Raw genomic sequence first — 17815 nt, 5'->3', positions numbered from 1 at the left:
TTGTTGGAAGTCATAACGGAACACCACATGCCAAATTTTAGCCGAATCGGACAAAAATTGCAGCCTCCAGGGGTTCAAGAAGTCAAATCTGGACAGAGGTTTATATGGGACCTATATTGGGATATGGACCGATTTGGACCGTACCCGGCACAGTTGTTGAAAGTCATAACGAAACACCACATGCCAAATTTCAGCCGAATCGGACAAAAATTACAGCCTCCAGGGGCTCAAGAAGTCATATCGGGATATAGGTTTATATGGGACCAATATCGGGATATAGACCGATTTGGACCGTACTTGGCACAGTTTTTGAAAGTCATAATGGAACACCACATGCAAAATTTCAGCCGAATCGGACAAAAGTGACAGCCTCCAGGGGCTCAAGAAGTCAAAACGGGATATAGGTTTATATGGGACCTATATCGGGATATATGCCGATTTGGACCGTACTACGCTCAGTTGTTGAAAGTCATAACGGAACACCACATGCCAAATTTCAGCCGAATCGGACAAAAATTGCAGCCTCCAGGGGTTCAAGAAGTCAAATCTGGATATAGGTTTATATGGGAGCTATATCGGGTTATAAACCGATTTGGACCATACTAGGCTCAGTTGTTGAAAGTCATAACGGAACACCACATGCAAAATTTCAGCCGAATCGGACTAAAATTGCAGTCTCCAAGGGCTCAAAAAGTCAAATCGGGATATGGGTTTATATGGGAGCTATATCGGGTTACAAACTGATTTGCACCGTACTAGGCTCAGTTTTTGAAAGTCATAACGGAACATCACATGCAAAATTTCAGCCGAATCCGTCAAAAATTGCAGAAGTCAAATCGGGATGTAGGTTTATATGCAAGCTATATCGGATTATTAACCGATTTGGACCGCACTTGCCACAGTTGTTGAAAGTCATAACGGAACACCACATGCAAAATTTCAGCCGAATCGGACTAAAATTGCAGTCTCCAATGGCTCAAAAAGTCAAATCGAGATATAGGTTTATATGGGAGCTATATCGGGTTACAAACTGATTTGGACCGTACTGGGCTCAGTTGTTGAAAGTCATAACGGAACATCACATGCAAAATTTCAGCCGAATCCGTCAAAAATTGCAGAAGTCAAATCGGGATATAGGTTTATATGCAAGCTATATCGGATTATTAACCGATTTGGACCGCACTTGCCACAGTTGTTGAAAGTCATAACGGAACACCACATGCAAAATTTCAGCCGAATCGGACTAAAATTGCAGTCTCTAATGGCTCAAAAAGTCAAATCGAGATATAGGTTTATATGGGAGCTATATCGGGTTACAAACTGATTTGGACCGTACTGGGCTCAGTTGTTGAAAGTCATAACAGAACATCACATGCAAAATATCAGCCGAATCGGACAAAAATTGCACCCTTCAGGGGCTCAAGAAGTCAAATCGGGATATAAGTTTATATGGAACCTATATCGGGATATAGACCAATTTGGACCATACTTGGCACAGTTGTTGAAAGTCGTAACAAAACACCACATGCAAAACTTCAGCCGAATCGAACAAACATTACAGCTTCCAGGGGCTCAAGAAGTCAAATCGGGATATAGGTTTATATGGGACTTATATCGGGATATAGACCGATTAGGATCGTACTTGGCACAGTTGTTGTCATAACAAAACACTTTGTGCAATTTTTCAGTCAAATCGGATGAAAATGAAATGATCGGTTTATATGGGAGCTACATCCAAATCTGAACCGATATGGCCCATTTGCATCCTCAACGACCTACATCAAAATTTCAAGCGGCTAACTTTAAGCGTTCGATCGTTATCGTGATTTCGACAGAAGGACGGACGGACGGACATGGCTAGGTTGACTTAGAACGTCGAGGCGATCAAGAATATACAATATATATCCTTTATGGGGTCTTAGGCGAATATTTCGAAATGTTACAAACGAAGTGACTAGATCATTATACAGCCATCCCATGGTGGTGGTTATAAAAATAAGTAAAAGCGTCCAAGTTCGGTCGGGCTGAATCTTATGTACCCTCCACCATGGATCACATTTGTCAAGACTTTGCCCGGTATCTCTATATAGACAAACAAAGGATAATGGATGCAAATTGTAATGCTACTGGAGCTATATCAAGTTGTGGATCGATTTGTGGCTTACTTGGTCTCGATTTTGGAGACCATAGAAGAAGTCATTGTGCGAGATTTCAGCTAATCGGACAATTGCGCCCTATAGGAGCTCAAGCAATATAATTGGGAGATGGGTTTACATGGGAGCTAAGTTAGGTTATGGACCGATTCAGACCATATTTTGCACGTATGTTAGGGGTCATAGAAACAGGAATTGCACAGAATTTCAGCCAAATCTTATGAAAATTGGCTGAAATTCTGAAGTATAGTCGGGAGATTGGCTTATATAGGAGCTATATCAGGTTTTCACCATACTAAGCATAGTTTGAGGGAGGAGTTTTAAAATGTGACAATACGTTCGGAAAATCTTATCGATGAGGTTCATGATTGGAGGGTCGCCATTTAACACTCATTCTCTGACCATCGCTACATTATCTTTAGAACAGCACGGCCAGCGCCGAATTCGAAAAGCTTCCGTTATAAGTTTAAAACCAACTGGACAAAATTCGGAAGACTAATCAGAAGAAGACTTGGAAAAGATAGTTTTGATTATCCAAGCATAGAAGATATTGATGACAATGTCAATAGGATTACATTTGCACTAGTGGGGTCTTTCGATGATAGTTGTCCTCTTAGAGAAAGGATATCAGCCCAAGAAAAACCCTGGATGGCCGAGGAAATTCGCACTATCATAAAAAAGATACGCGACATTATAACAGAGGAAAGCGGAAGTTAATTGGGATGTATATTACACACGGCTCAAGGTATACAATAAGACTATCAGAGCGGCAAAACGTGCCTCCAGAAAGCTTTTCTGCGACCTGGTCGATAGCGTTAATGACGCCGCCAAGATGAAAAAGTTTCTCTCAAACTGAAACGTTATTAGACGACATGGGAGTGAGAACATAGACAACGGAGGACATGTTGATGCTTTTCATAAGAACACATTTTCCACAGGATACAACAGGACTCACGGAGACGCTGAAATCATGGAATAACAAGATCGGCCGAAGGCTTATCATTACAGATTTTATGGTGAAGGAAGGCCACCGTAGCGCAGAGGTTAGTATGTCCGCCAATGACGCTGAACGCCTGGGTTCGAGTCCTGGCGAGACCATCAAAAAAATTTTCAGCGGTGGTTTTCCCCTTCTAATGATGGCAACATTTGTGAGGTACTATGCCATGTCAAAATTCTCTCCAAAGAGGTGTTGCTCTGGGGCACGCCGTTCGGACCCGGCTATAAAATTTTCTTTTCTATCTTCGCACTAAAATCTCCCAGAATGATTTTAATATCATAGGCAGTGCAGTGGACATATTCTCTCTCTCTAGACGCTCTTAGAAAATATCCTTGGTCTGCTCGTCCTTGTCATCCGTCGGGGCATGGGCTCAAATATGGGTGATGGTGAAGAATTTGGTTTATATGTGGATTGCGGATAGCCTCTTCCAGTCGGTAGCTCTAGAGAGGGGAAAATCACAGCTGAAAAATCTCTCAGATTTTTTCCAAACGATTGGAGGCCAGGCAATTAGCTTCATAAATATTTATGCTAATCTCTGCGATTCGCCCATACCAATTGTAAAAGTAAACCACCCTCAACATATCAGGGTAGATCTGGTTGAAAAAACTATACGGCACCCATCTCCATTAATAATGGTCTGAGATGAGCGTTAACATGTTGAATGTGGATCCTGCCTGCAACCAGGGACCATGCGTCCATCCAATTTAACTCAAATAACAATCAAATTATTCTGAACCCACTTTACCCAGCATGTGGAGTTATATGAGCTCTGGATCAACCATTGTTCTTTGCAACAAACTTTTCAATGCTATTTGTAACACTTCATTTCTTTAAGTGTCCCCATACAACTGCAACACAGGGCCATATCTCAAGAACCCTAAAATCCCAGTCTGCCCACAAAACATTTCAAATTCATTGAAATTACGAAATAAGTGAATAAATAACAAGGTATGTGGAGTACTTTTGTTGTTGTTGATGGCAATGCCACCATCGCCATTGCCATTGTCATTGTCATTACAATGTGCTTGATGGCGCTTTTCAATCCTAATGAAAATTTAATAAAAAATTTTCAGTGTTTTCTCTCCTTGCTTTTGTTTGGATTAGAGAACTTTTAGGGGAACATTGGGGGGTTTTTTTTTTCTTCATTTGGCAGCTGGAGAGACGGAAACAATTCACATATTTTATCATCCACATAACCATCATCATTACCATTGCCATTTGCATCTTCATTTCTTGGGAATTTGTAACATCAGCAGCAAACAACAGCAACAGCAGCTTTAGCATCATTCATCATATGGGCATATAGGAAAGATTGGAAAATGTGTGTGGTACAGGGACAACAAGGACAGAGTCAAATGTTAGTTAGGGTTGCCAATGTAGGAGGTTTAGCAGGAAATTTGCAACATCAAAAATTTCACAATTTCATTGAAAATCCTTCAATCCATTCACTAAATCGGCTGTTATTCCAAAACTATTGGGGACGTGGCATGGCATGACTCTTAGGGACGTGGCATGGAAAATAATTAAGGATTTTGAAAGTAGCACGGAATTCCTAACTTTGATTTTCTATTTCGAGGTTACTTTTTAGTTTTCAGAGTGCACAGCAAGACGATTACTGGCTTAGGTGTATGTCTATAGTGGCATGGGGTAGATTAATATCTGCACCTTCTTATCCACCTAACCTAACCTTGTATTTGGAAGAAGGTTAGATTTACTCCTGTTGAATCAATCACATCAGGGCTGTGATATTTCATGTGTTTATATTGAGTTGCCCAAAAAGTAATTGCGGATTTTTTTTTAAAGAAAGTAAATGCATTTTTAATAAAACTTAGAATGAACTTTAATCAAATATACTTTTTTTACGCATTTTTTTTCTAAAGCAAGCTTAAAGTAACATCTGATAACTGACAGAAGAAAGAAGGCAATTACAGAGTCACAAGCTGTGAAAAAATTTGTCACCGCCGACTATATGAAAAATCCGCAATTACTTTTTGGGCAACCCAATAGTTTCATTAACGTTCTCAGGAATTTTTAGTTATAACCCTCTGCCCCTAAGCGTGTTTCTTTAAAAGAGAGGGTGACCTTTATGATGCGCCCAAGGTTTCCTCTCCCACTCTCTCTTTTAAAGAAACACGCTCTAAAAAAAGGTCTGTAGGCCTTTGGTATCGCCTAACTTGCCTTGCCTGTATAAAAATATAGTGCATCATAAAGGTCACTCTCTCTATTAAAGGAATACGCTTGCAAATACTCCGAAATCCTGGCGGGAGGTAAGGGTGGTATTCATATCCAAGCCCAGCAAGGCAAGTTATGCGACACCAAAGTCCTACAGACCCATAAGCCTTGAATCCTTTCTCCTCTAAATCATGGAACGTATTGTGGTCACCATGATAAAGAGTAGGACATCCAGCGAACTGCTCAAATACAAACAGGATGACTAGGTCAAGGGAGGAATGTTCGTGTAGACTGCTCTGCACGAGGATGTGCATAAAATAGAAGAATCCTTCTATGCCAAAGCGTATACACTGGCGGTATGCATTGACATCGAGGGTGCTTGTAACAATGTGCGGACCGACACACTGATCCAATCCTTAGACCTGCACCGGGTGGACGCGATCCTTAGAGACTGGATAAACCATATGCTAAGGAGCAGGTGGAAAAATTGGCATAAGTATAAGGGAGAGAGTGGCACAAGGCACGCCATAGGGGGGAATTTTATTGTCACTCCTATGAGTTTTGGAATTTCAGTATCCCTGGAACGTGTAGGGTAGTTCCTAGTCTCACAAGCTTGTCTGCTTTAGAATACCCTGGGATATCTCTGTGGTCCGGCACTCAGAACAGGTGAATTTCGAACTGTTTAGCCATTTCGTTGAGAGATCTGCGACATTTGAGGGCGGTTTTGGTGTTCAAAAATATGCTCGCCAGGCATTTAATTTAATGCCAATCGTCGTAGTGACTTTATCTTACGCAGACAATGCTATAATACTTCTTAGGGGTAAGGATCCAAACCAACTATGCAAAAGGGTCATGCATATGGCATATGACTTGGCAAGACCCAGAGGTCTCAATGTTAACCCGGTGAAGACTGAATTATGCCTGTTCACGAGGAAGACGAAGGTGGGCCAATTTAACGCACCGCGTTTCCTCAATAAGACGTTTTTGGCATCTGGCAAGGTCAAATACTTAGGTTTTATCTTGGATAGAAATCTGAATTGGAAGTGTCACACTCAGGAGCGAACTGAGAAGGCTCACAGATGTAGGCTCGAAATGGTCCCGACTCTACAGGAGCGTGATTAGACCAATACTTAATTACGCCTCAGTAGTTTGGTGGACTGCTATTGAGAAAAAGTGTAACATAAGGTTTATACAACAGGTTCAGAGAACATTTGTCTTGGCAGAGGCCGACCGATGAGGACCACGCACCCTAGGGCACTGGAGACTATTCTAGATATCCGATCAATAGACATACATATGAAGTGTGAGGCAGCCATTGCGGCTATGAGACTTAAGGCGATGGGAGAATTGATTCAGAATGGGAGCAGCTCATACCTTCGCGGTATAATCGAGGCGACGATAGGAAACCTGGGAGGAAGGGAAGAGGTTTCCCATCGGTTACTTTAGATGAACCTTGAGGTCGAGTGAGAAGCATTGCTGCCAGCGGCACATTCTTGGATTGACGGAACCCTTGTATTGCCATCTGGAAGATCATGTTACACGTATGGATCAAAGCTAGGGGACTGAGTGGGCCTGGGGGTTTACATTGAGAATTCAGGAACTGAGATCTGTTTTAGACCGCCTGACTATAATACGGTCATACAGGCGGCGGACTGCTGTGGAGAAATAGTGCAACATGAACAAGTTGTCTTGGCATAGGCGGAGCGATGTGGACCCAGTCCCCTAGGGCACTGGGAGACTATTCTAGATATCCAATCCATAGACATACAGATTAAATGTGAGGCAGCCATTGCGGCTATGAGACTTAAGGCGATGAGAGAATTGATTCAGAATGGGAGCAGCTCATACCATCGCGATATAATCGAGGCGACGATTGGAAACCTGGAAGAAGGGAAGAGATTTCCTATCGGATACCTGAGATGAACCTTGGGGTTGAGCTCGAGGCACTGCTGCCAGCGGCGCACTCTTGGATTGACGGAACCCTAGCATTGCCATCTGGAAGATCATGTTACATGAATGGATCAAAGCTAGGGGACAGAGTGTGCCTGGGAGTTTACATTGAGAATCCAGGGACTGAGATCTGTTTTAGTCTGCCTGACCATTATACGACCATACAGGCGGAGAACCGGGCGATCACGGAATGCTTGAGGTGGTGTGGTATTAACGCGAGGACTGTGAGTGTTTTACGGACAGTCAAATTGCCGGGGAACCACCGTGGTGCATGGGTTAGCATGCCCGTCTATCGTACCCAAACGCCGGGCTTCAAATCCTGCCGGCGAGAACACCTTAAAACATTTTTCAGCGGTGGCCATCGCCTCACCAAATGCTGGCAACATTTGTGAGTATTTCAGCCATGTGAAACTTCTCAACCAAGAGGTGTCACTTTTCAGCAACATGTCGTTCGGACTCGGCATAAAACAGGAGGTCCTTAACATTGAGCTTAAATTTGAATCGGGCAGCACTCAATTGATATTGTGAGAAGTTAGTTTCCCTCTAATTTATTCCGCAATGGGATCTTTGGGAAACACTAAAGCAAAATCAAAATTGCCATAAGGGCAATAACATCCAGGACGGGAAGGTCACGAACAGTCTTGCAGTGAAAGAAGGGGATTAACGCTTTTCTCTGAGAATGGCACAATTCGCAACGTTTGGTTTCCGGTCCATAATGAAGTAAGGGGGAATGAAAGGGCAGACAATTGGGCGGTGAAGGCCAGAGGACTGCCGTCAATAAACTTGGTTAACCGTTCATGCGAGTCAATTTCTGTTTCATTGTGTTTCATGTCGAGCTTAATGACCAAGTGAAGGCAACACCCAAAGGAGAGATTGTCAAAGGAGTCTTGAAGAAAAGAAATTGCCAGTTCCTCAGAGAAGATAGGACACATGTCACCCCACTGGTGGACGAGTTTCGATAATGGGTTTCTTTATCTCATCGGCACCATGGTGAACTGTAGACCGGTCAGACGGACGGACATAGTTCACGATGGTGCCGATGAGATAAAGAAACCCAATTATCAAAACGCTTCCACCAGTGGGGTGACATGTGTCCTGTCTTTTCTGAGGAACTGGCAATTTCTTTTCTTCAAGATCCTTTAACAACATCTCCTTTGGGTGTTGCATTCGCTTGGTCATTAAGCTCGACATGAAAAACAATGAAACAGTCCTAGTATATTTCGAAAAATTTTCGTATCATTTGACATTGCCTAAACAGGCCCTTGTAAAAGTAAATTTTTTTTGTGGCAACACTGGTGTAAACTTCTTCTATATGCATGTGTGCGTATTGCCATTTGTGTATAACAAGCCTAAGGATATTTTATGCTCTTCCTTTCTTTGTGGGGCTATATGGACGCACTTACACATGTGATGATTTGGTTGACTCGCATTCACTTGACTTATGGCAGGGCTTTAAATCAGCATTCATTAAAGCAACTCCATCACGTTTACAAATACGAGGGGGCTTGTGAGCAGTTACGATAAACGAGTGAAGCAAAGCTGCTTTAATCTGTGGCCATAACTCTGCAGGTAATTTGCCAACATTTATCAAATAATTTATTTTAACAGGGTCAAAACGAAGTCTGGCCTTGGTTGCTAATGGTAACGGCGATAGTCGTGGTTTGTTATGTCTGCCGTCTGGCGCAGTGTATGGTGATTGGTGAAGAGTCTAAGAGTCTGAAATGAACTTACCTGACATTTTCGTGTCGTTGTATATAAATCTTGTGAAACTGTGTATCACGTGGCTGTCCTGCTATATCATCTTTCATTTCCATGGCTACATGACGCGGCAATACTGACAACAGCAGGCGTTCCTTATGTTTGGCAAATGGCAAATCCGGCAAAGCATCACCAGCATCAGCATCAGTCACCGAAGTGATGCGGAAACAAGGCAGCAGACGAATGGTGGTATGGGGCGAAACGAAAGAAAATGAAAAGATTTCCAAATAAAAGAAGCTACATTAGATGGTTATTTTGTAATTGCTAATGATCACAAGTTATTTGATTGATGGCAAAAAACAAGTGTAAATAATCTGGGAAATTAAGGTACGATTTGGCAAAATGTGTTTAATGACATTTGGTATGAAATGACAAATGATTTGTATGCGAAGGCATTGGTTGGCGCATTTATGCCTTTAGGGCTACAAGACAAAGAAATTGAGATAATGTTGATACAATGGAATTGTGGTAAAAGAAAAAAAAAATACTTTTTATTGCAAAATCCCAAAATTTTTTCTAAAATTGGCAAGAAACAAAAAAAAGGCGTTTCAAGTTTTTGCCAGTTAAAGTAAAGACCATTTATAATATAAAAATTAAATTGTTGCGCTTTGTTTGCTAGTTTGTTTGTCTGTTGCGTATAGGCTCAAAAACGGCTGAACCGATTTTCATGACATTTTCACTTGACCCCCCGGTAAAATTAGGGTATCCGAAGGGGGGCGGATCCTGCCCTTCACCACAATTTACAAAAACGACAAATTTAGAAGATGGGTGCACCGATTTAAGCAAATTCTGGTATACAATCGTAGAACAAAGAGTCTGGGGACCGCCCATCCACTAAATATCCTTCAATGCGACATATAGGTCGATTGGGACAATATGGGACTTAAAGGGACGGTCTACGATAGTAGAGTACGAATCTGATCTTTGGACCTCTCCCCAATTTTCAAAAACCCTAGTTCTCAAAGATGGGTGCACCGATTTAAGCAATATTTTGGTAACTCAAAAACTTATGGTAACTCTAAAACAAAAAATTGGTGTAAATCTTTGGGGTGAAATAATGTGGGGGGATGGCCCACCCCAAAATCCACCCAAAAGGGGAGTGTGTATTTGAGATTAATATTTGGCACAAAGCGCTTTAACAGGACATTTATAACGCGACAAAAAGGGACTCGAAGAAAAGGTCTTTGACAAGTGTCTGAGAGGGACTGACTCCCATACGTACATGTTGGCAGCCCGGAGTAGAGTAAGAATTTGATATCCAAATTTAAAACAAGTAAATAAGCGTCAAGTTCGGCCGGAACGAACTTTGGCTACCCACCACCTCGGGTTTATATGTAAAGCACCTTTCATCAAAATCCGGTGAAAATTGCATACCTTATGTCCCATAGCAGTTATATCGAAATATGTTCCAATTTGGACCAAATACTAGAAAGGACAGTCGCTATGTCTAAAAATAAACCGATCTGAACCAAATACTACACGGATGTCGAAAAGCCTAACATAAGTCACTGTGTCAAATTTCAGTGAAATCGGCTTTTATGGGGCCAAAACTTTAAATCGAGATATCGGTCTACATGGCAGCTATATCCAACTCTGGACCAATTTGGGCCAAGTTGAAGAAATATGTCGAAGAGCCTAACACAAGGCACTGTTCCAAATTTCGGAGAAATCGGGCAATAAATGCTTTTTTATGGCCCAAAACCTTAAATCGAGAGATCGGTCTATATGGCAGCTATATCCAAATCTGGACCGATCTGGGACAAATTGACGAAGGATGTCAAAGGTGCTAACAGAACTCACTGTCCCAAATTTTGGCAAATCGGACAATAAATGCGCCTTTTATGGGCCCAAAACCTTAAATCGATAAATTGGTCTATACGGCAGCTATATCCATATCAGGCCCGATCTGGGCCAAATTGACGAAGGATGTCTAAGGGCCTAAGACAATCCACTGTCCCAAATTTCAGCAAAATAGGATAATAAATGTGGCTTTTATGGGTCTACGACCCTAAATCGAGATATCGGTCTATATGGCAACTATATCCAAGTGTGGACCGATCTGTGGCATATTGCAGAAGTAAGTCAAAGGGCTTTTCACAACTCACTGTCCCAAATTTCATCAAAATCGGATAATAAATGTGGCTTTTATGGGCCTAACACCCTAAATCGGAGGATCGGTCTATATGGCAGCTATATCCAAATCTGGACCGATCTGGGACAAATTGACGAAGGATGTCGAAGGGCCTAACACAACTCAGTGTCCCAAATTTCATCAAAATCGGGTAATAAATGTGGCTTTTATGGGCCTAAGACTCTAAATCGAGATATCGGTCTATATGGCAGCTATATCCAAATCTGGACCGATCTGTGCCATATTGCAGAAGTATGTCAAAGGGCTTTACTTAACTCACTGTCCCAAATTTCGGCGACATCAGACATTAAATGCGCCTTATTTGGGCCTAAAACCGAGGGGTCGGTCTATATGGCAGCTATATCCAAATCTGAACCGATCAAGGCCAAATTGACGAAGAATGTGAAACGGCCTAACACAATCCACTGTCCCAAATTTCAGCAAAATAGGATAATAAATGTGGCTTTTATGTGCCTAAATCGGAGGATCGGTCTATATGGCAGCTATATCCAAATCTGGACCGATCTGGGCCAAATTGACGCAGGATGTCGAAGGGCCTAACACAACTCACTGTCCCAAATTTCATCAAAATCGGTTAATAAATGTGGCTTTTATGGGCCTAACACCCTAAATCGGAGGATCGTTCTATATGTCAGCTATATACAAATCTGATCCGATCTGAGCCAAATTGACGAAGGATCACGAAGGACCTAACACAACTCACTGTCCCAAATTTCAGCAAAATCGTATAATAAATTTGGCTTTTATGGTCCCAAAACCGTGAAATCGATCTATATGGCTACTATATCCAAATCTGGATATAGACCCCGCAGAAAATTGGTCCCGAAAATGGTTATCAATTCTTGCTCTACCCCCCAATACCTTTCATTTAAGCTCCACATTGACATGGTCGGTAAATATGCCAGATTTGGAGGTGTTTTGGTGATTGGGGTGGTCCCCCAAACACTAAGCCCGGAAAATATATCAGCAATGTGCTCTATTCTCATATATCATTTATTTGAACCCCATATTACCATTGCCCAGAAAATTGGATATCAAATTCGTTTTCTAATCTCATTTAGACTCCTTATTGCAAAAGTCGGCAAATATGTCCGGTTTGGGGTATTGGCCCTAAAAACTATGATTATTTAGTTCCACTCTCTTTAAGACCCAAATTGTCTTGGTGAGAAAATACGTTCTATTTGGGGGTTGTTATGCTGGTGGGACGTCCGCTAAACAGCTGGACCCTAATGTTGATATCAGATACGTGGTCTACTCCCACATACCTTTAATTTAAGCCCCTTATTTCCATAGTCGGCTAACATGACCGGCTTGGGGGGTGTTTTGGGGGATGTACGGCCACTCAGTGAGTTCGCTTTGAAAATATATATCGGATTCGTGTTCCACTTTAAAAACCCTCTCATTTGAGCCTCATATTGCAATAGTCAGAAAATACTTTGTATTTGGATGGGGGTGGAGGTGTGGGGGTCGCGTGGCCCCATAGACACTTTTCCCGAATATTGATATCAAATTCGTGCTTTACTCTCAAAGACCTTTCATTTGAGCCCCATATGGCTATGGTCGTAAATTTGTCTCCATTGGGGGATGTTTTTTGGAGTGAGGCGACCCCCCAAACACTTGCTCCCATATTTGGATATCAGATTCTAATTCTACACCCAAATACCTCTTATTTAAGCCCCATATTGCCATGGTCAGTCAATAGGACTGTTTGTGGGGTGTTTTGGGGAAGGGGTGGACCCCCAGAAACTTGGTCCCACATTTGGACATCAGATTCTTATTCTACTCGCAAATATCTTTCATTTGAGTCCCATATTGCCATGGTCGTTAAATATGTCCGATTTAGGGGTGTTTTGGGGCTTGGGGTGGTCCCCCTAGCACTTGGTCCGACAATTGGATATCAGATACGTTTTCTTATCCTAAATACCTTTCATTTGAGTCCCATATTGTCGTGATTGGTCTAAATATATGTTTGGTAGGTTTTAGGGTGGGGCAGCCCCCTAGGTAGCCCATCCGAAATTTGAATACCAAATTTTTATACCCACCACCGAAGGATGGGGGTATATTCATTTTGTCAGTCCGTTTGCAACACATCGAAATATCCATTTCCGACCCTATAAAGTATATATATTCTTGATCAGCGTAAAAATCTAAGACGATCTAGACATGTCCGTCCGTCTGTCCGTCTGTCTGTTGAAATCACGCTACAGTCTTCAAATATAAAGATATTGAGCTGAAACTTTGCACAGATTCTTTTTTTGTCCATAAGCAGGTTAAGTTCGAAGATGGGCTATATCGGACTATATCTTGATATAGCCCCCATATAGACCGATCCGCCGATTTAGGGTCTTAGGCCAATAAAAGCCACATTTAGTATCCAAATTTGCTAAAATTTAGGACAGTGAGTTGTGTTAGGCCCCTCGACATCCCCAGTCAATATGGCTCTGATCGGTCTAGATTTGGATATAGCTGCCAAATAAACCGATCCTCCGATTAAGGGTCTTGGGCCCATAAAAGCCACATTTATTATCCGATTTTGCTGAAATTTGGGACTGTAAGTTGTCTTAGGCCCTCCGACATCCTTCGTCAATTTGGCTCAGATCGGTTTAGATTTGGATATAGCTGCCATATAGACCGATCCTCCGATTTAGGGTCTTAGGACCATAAAAGCTACATTTATTATCCGATTTTGCTGAAATTTGGGACAGTGAGTTGCATTAGTCCTTACAACATCCTTCATCAATTTGGCCCAGATCGGCCCAGATTTGGATACAGCTGCCATATAGACCGATCCTCCGATTTAGGGTCTTAGGACCATAAAAGCCACATTTATTATCCAATTTTGCTGAAATTTGGGAGAGTGAGTTGCATTAGTCCTTACAACATCCTTCATCAATTTGGCTCAGATCGGTCCAGATTTGGATATAGTTGCCATTTAGACCGATCCTCCGGTTCAGGGTCTTAAGCCAATAAAAGCCACATTTAGTATCCGATTTTGCTAAAATTTAGGACAGTGAGTTCTGTTAGGCCCCTCGATATCCTCAGTCAATATGGCTCTGATCGGTCCAGATTTGGATATAGCTGCCATATAAACCGATCCTCCGATTAAGGGTCTTGGGCCCATAAAAGCCACATTTATTATCCGATTTTGCTGAAATTTGGGACAGTGAGTTGCATTAGTCCCTTCGATATTATTTGTCAATTTGGCTTAGATCGGTCCAGATTTGGATATAGCTGCCATATAGACCGATCTCTCGGTTTTAGGTTTTGGGGCCATAAAAAGCGCATTTATTGTCCGATGTCGCCGTAATTTGGGACAATGAGTTCTGTTAGGCCCTTCGACATTCTTCTTCAATTTCACTCAAATCGGTCCAGATTTGGATATAGCTGCCATATAGACCGATCGCTCGATTTAATGTTTTGGGCCCATAAAAGGAGCATTTATTGTCCGATTTTGCCGAAATTTCGGACAGAGAGTTGAGTTAAGCCCCTCCCCTCCTTCCCATATATATCTGCAATTTGGTCTAGATCGATCAAGATTTGCATATAGCTGCCTTATAGACCGATATCTCGATTTAAAGTCTTGGCCCCAAAAAAGGCGCATTTATAATCCGATTTATTTGACACACTGACTTACATTTTCGACATCCATATTGTATATGAGTCAGATGGGTTTGCTTTTAGATATAGCTACTAAAAAGACCAATATTTTGTTATACATAATTGAACAATAACTTGTACTTATTAGTATTTGGTCCAAATCGGATCATATTTCGATATATATTGCTATGGGACATAAGGTATGCCATTTTAACCGGATTTTCATGAAAGGTGGTTTACATATATACCCGAGGTGGTGGGTATCCAAAGTTCGGCCCGGCAAAACTTAACGCCTTTTTACTTGTTATTTTTAGAGTACTATGTGAGAGCACACAAAATTTCGCTTAAATCGCACCACCACGTCTCTGAGATCTGACGTTTCTGAAAATTTGGGTAAGGGGGAGGGTCCGTCCCCCCTTCAGATATCAAAAAATTTAATACCCTAGTTTCACCACGGGGTCATTATGCACCACCTGTGAAAATGTCAAGAAAATCATTTCAGCCGTTTCTGAGTCGATAAGGAACACACAAACAAACAAACAAACAAACCTACAAACCTATACAAAAACACAAATTGATTTTTATATATAAGATTCGTTTTTTCTTAGATCTCAATAACACCTCAGCTTCATTTCAAAGATTTACCTCTATCCGTTTTCAAATGGCATTTTTTTACTAGTTTTTTTTCGATTTTCTCCCACTGTGACTCATCTGTTTAACTGCCCAGCCAGACCCACTCGATTCAGATCCCATTGGACATACCCCACCGTAGTCTCAGAGTTCCTGGACCTGGAAGTTCAACAGAACCAAGCAGACGAAAGGTAGTACACAATATACTGCTACAACAACAACAGCATTTAAGATATAATAGATTCAGATATATGGCGTCATTATAATGACACCGTCCTACTTCATTAATGGCCAAAATTAAGGGTATTGTAGGCAATAACGCTATTCCCTTATTTGTTTAAGTAATTTGGAATACACCTCTTAACAAGTTATTCATCCTACTGTTAATTACATTAAAACATGAATTTTACTTGCATACAAATAACTCTATTCAACATTTTTTCATTATATTACCTAACTAAAGAGCTTTAAAACTTTCTAAGAAATAGCAATCTAGCAAATTGCAAGTAGTATGAAATGAATTCTATTCAAATGCTTTCGAAACGTTACAAATCTCTTACTCATGAATCAGCATTTAAACAACAATCAAAGAGGGGGAGAAATCTATCAATTACTTTTAAATTGATGCAAAACCAAGTTGTGCAACAAAATCTTTGGAGAGCTGTATTTTCCAGTTCATACAACACAAGATTTTGTATAAATAAATTTAAAATTTAAAAATAGATACCCATCTCAGTTAAATCGTTTCAATTTGCATTGCAAAGAGAAACTTCATTTGAAGTTTCTCCCATCAGCCTAGCCACCCACCTTGAAGCTAGACGCAACTTGCCGGCATTAAAAATGAATGCAAAGAAAACAATTTTTCCCCCGGTAACATATGTCAATGAGATAAGAGCTAACCCATACATAGCCACCCAGCATAGCCAACTGGGATTTAATTCTTGAAAGCTTTGGCCAAAGAACACATGGGGAAAATGGGTGTGGGGGTGGGTGTGTGCCTAGGCCACGTACATGAATATATCTTTCATTTGTTAACATTGACGAGGGTCTCTTTCACAACTAAAAGATGTGCGCAATGTATATAACCCACACATGGGCACACTCAAGCACACACACTTATGCCAACACATGTTTGTATCGATGTTTACTTTCAATTTAACCCCAAAGGCATGTCAGATGATAGCATTTCCCTTTCCGGCTTCAGATGGACCGTAAAAGTTATTCAAGTTATTCGGCACATTTTGTAAATATGCCCAAAAATTCCAAACACATAAATCGTTCTAAGCGAACAGCCATAAAATAATATTTGTTTAACATTTTTTTTCACTCTCTCCCCCCGCCCTCCGCCGACTAGAGCCATTCAGGTATTACAAAAAGGCTTAACAGGTTAGATTGTGATGATTGGCAAAATAAATACCTGATGCGCATATGAATTCAATGAATGCTCTCTGTGTATTTGTCTATATGTCAGAGAACTTTGTATTTGTATTTGAAAACCACAAGGGAGCAAGGGATGTCGAAGAGTTTCGAGTTGTGATAGAAAATCACAAATTGAAATATAATTGAAGCAATCATAAACAATATTGAGTTGGCAAATCTTCTTTTGCCATTTTTCCAATGAACTTGCAAAGCAATTACTATTGAGTCCTGAGCAGATATGGAAGTAAGGAAGCTGTTGTTCATTTTGCCACAGATTGCAATTAGAGAGAATCAGCAATGCATAAAGGACAGCTTAATGCAAACATTGCAGGAGAAATTTTAAAAAGTCTAAGCAGAAAATATGCTTCCAAAGAATTAACTTGGCAGTTGGGGAAAAACAAATTCGAAAGAAATAACAATTTTAATGATTTGTTTGCTTACAAAATGTATTATTAGCTATAAAAATGTAGTACTTATAATAAACTAACAAATATTATAATGATTATTTCTCCAGGTACGATATATTGTTTTGCAAAACTCAACATTTCAAGAAGATCTTCGTTAAACACAAAATATTAAAAACAATAAAAACAAGTAAAATCGTGCTAAGTTCGGCAGGGCCGAATCTTATATACCCTCCACCATGGATCGCATTCGTCGAGTTCTTTTCCCGGCATCTCTTCTTAGGCAAAAAAGGATATAAGAAAAGAGTTGCTCTGCTATTAAAACGATATCAAGATATGGTCCGCTTTAGACCACAATCAAATCATATGTTGGAGACCTGTGTAAAATGTCAGCCAATTCGAATTAGAATTGCGCCCTTTGGGGGCTCAAGAAGATAAATAGAGAGATCGATTTATATGGGAGCTATATCGAGCTATAGACCTATTCAGACCATAATAAACACGTATGTTGATGGTCATGAGAGAAACCGTCGTACAAAATTTCAGGCAAATCGGATTATAATTGCGACCTCTAGAGGCTCAA

General features: G+C 40.9%; 1 protein-coding gene across 1 annotated transcript in view; it reads right to left on the bottom strand.

The window, feature by feature from the left end:
• The window catches only part of LOC106093461 (uncharacterized), a 308595-nt gene that overhangs the window by 126032 nt on the left and 164748 nt on the right, over positions 1-17815 (bottom strand). The window contains exon 12 of the mRNA XM_059368504.1: positions 9004-9125. Coding sequence (XP_059224487.1) covers positions 9004-9125 — 122 coding nt within the window. The remainder of the gene's footprint in view (positions 1-9003; positions 9126-17815) is intronic.

The sequence above is a fragment of the Stomoxys calcitrans genome, chromosome 1, assembly GCF_963082655.1.
Source record: "Stomoxys calcitrans chromosome 1, idStoCalc2.1, whole genome shotgun sequence".
NCBI lineage: Eukaryota > Metazoa > Arthropoda > Insecta > Diptera > Muscidae > Stomoxys > Stomoxys calcitrans.
Note: the sequence above shows the minus strand (reverse complement) of the source record. Positions and strands in the feature narration are given on the sequence as shown.